Raw genomic sequence first — 1,898 nt, 5'->3', positions numbered from 1 at the left:
TGTGTGTGTGTGTGTGTGTATGTGTGTGTGTGTGTGTGTGTAGTCCTGACTGTCCTGGAACTCACTCTGTAGACCAAACTGGCCTTGAACTCACTGAGATCCACATGCCTCTGCCTCCCAAGCGCTGAGATTAAAGGTTTTCACCACCACTGCCTGGCCTAACCTATTCTTATAACCCCCTATTGTAGAGGGGGAAACTGAGGCACAGAGAGAAGGGAGAGGCCATGGAGCTTTCAGGTGACTGCCTCCTGATGGCTGATCAGTTCCAGCGCCAGCCATGAGGGTGGGCTCCAGCCTGCGCTAGTACCATCAAGTGGTACCTGTAGGGCACATGCTGTAGGCCATACACTTTATACAGGAAGGGCAGGAGGGTGTCACGTCACCACAGCTGCTGGGCTGGATGGCCCATCTCAGTTGCCTTGGCAACCCCCTTACCCTGGATAACCACACAACCCATCCCATGAGCACGAGCTGCTTATAAAGAGGCCGCCCCTGGCTCGGTGCCCCCGCCCTTTGTTGAAGAAGGTGTTGCCTGGCTCTCCACTGGGAGAGGAGCTGCCTTCTAGAACCCAGCCCATTTCTCATCCCTCTCAAGTTCCCAAGGACGCACGGGTCACTCAGGGAGGAACTCAGATTTATTAGTGTTCCTGCTGAGTCAACCTGCCCGTGTGGGCTGAGGATGCAGATATGGGAGAACAGGTATTCAAGAAAGCAGCAGCAGAGGGCTGGAGTGGTCCTGCACAGCCACCTTCCCAGGGACACTGTCCCACTTCAGGCCAGGATGGCTGGTGCACTCCACAGATACAGACCCCTCCAGAAGGGACAGACAGCTGGGTGTGACGCTAAGGCTTGCCTAGTAACCTCGATTCCTGAGTCCTGCTGGTGGCACGGCCACCTCCATACCCTGGACCCTGTCCCTAGGCCACAGGCTACATCACCAGCAGATCTGCCCCATCTCCTGTCCGCTGTCCAGAATAGCTACGTCACAGACCAGGAACACCCCACCTGCCTGCCTACAGATCAAGGTGCTGGGGGTGACGGGGTGGCAGAAGACCATGGCTGTCTTTGCCCTTGTCTGGGGAATGTGGATGTGGGTGTGTGGGAGCCCAGCAGTGATGGAGATGGTACCAAGCAAGGGCCAGCGCTGGTAGGTGGCTGTGCATTCAACTGCTGTGGTAGATCCGGAGGCGCTGCGAGATCTCCTGGCGGCACAGCGGGCAGGTGCGCAGTGGCTGGCAGCACTGCTGGCAGCAGCAGACATGGCCACAGGGGAGGAAGACCATCTGGGCCTGTGGAGAGACCAGTGTTAGCAGCCGGGCTGCTCGGCTGTCCTGGAGCACGGCAGTGGGCGCGAAAACCCTTTCCTCTGTTGCACGCTAGGCCAGATGCCCTACTACTGAGCTGCTTCCACTTCCCAAGTGCTGGGACGCCAGGCGTGTACCACCACCCGGCTCTTAGCCTGTTTTAATTATTCTGTGTGTGCCAAATTCTGATGCCTGGTCTACAGTGACTTCAACCTTACAGGTCACTGGCTTTGTGCATGTGCCCAGCCTCTGCTTTAGAGTGACCTCATGGTGTGCACATGTCCCGAGAAGTCTCCCACTCTTCAAAGTCATTTAGCCTATCAAGAAATTGGGAGTCATTTCTAGAGCCTGAAGACAGGGCCTCGGTTAGAGTTCGAACGCCGGTGCTGTCCACCACACAGCATTCTGGAGTCTTCTGAAAGTCAGAGAGCTATCCAGCTGCCACCAGGGCCGCCTTGTTTATGTATGTGACGTGTGAGTGTAGCTACACATGGAGGGCAGAAGAGGGTGTTGGATCCCTATCATGGATGCAGGGAACTTGGGTCTCTGGAAGAGCAGCAAGCATGAGCCATCTCTCCAGCCCTTTTTGGGTTT

At 56.4% G+C, this 1,898-nt stretch overlaps 1 protein-coding gene across 3 annotated transcripts in view; it reads right to left on the bottom strand.

Moving 5' to 3' along the window:
* Window positions 1-104: 104 nt before the first annotated feature.
* The window catches only part of Lrsam1 (leucine rich repeat and sterile alpha motif containing 1), a 36,245-nt gene continuing 34,451 nt past the window's right edge, over window positions 105-1,898 (bottom strand). For all 3 annotated transcript variants that reach the window (XM_005346030.3, XM_026778655.1, XM_026778656.1), the window contains one exon: window positions 105-1,289. In XM_005346030.3, coding sequence (XP_005346087.1) covers window positions 1,164-1,289 — 126 coding nt within the window. In that variant the 3' untranslated portion in view covers window positions 105-1,163. The remainder of the gene's footprint in view (window positions 1,290-1,898) is intronic.

The sequence above is a fragment of the Microtus ochrogaster genome, chromosome 4 (genome assembly GCF_000317375.1).
Source record: "Microtus ochrogaster isolate Prairie Vole_2 chromosome 4, MicOch1.0, whole genome shotgun sequence".
Taxonomy (NCBI): domain Eukaryota; kingdom Metazoa; phylum Chordata; class Mammalia; order Rodentia; family Cricetidae; genus Microtus; species Microtus ochrogaster.
Note: the sequence above shows the minus strand (reverse complement) of the source record. Positions and strands in the feature narration are given on the sequence as shown.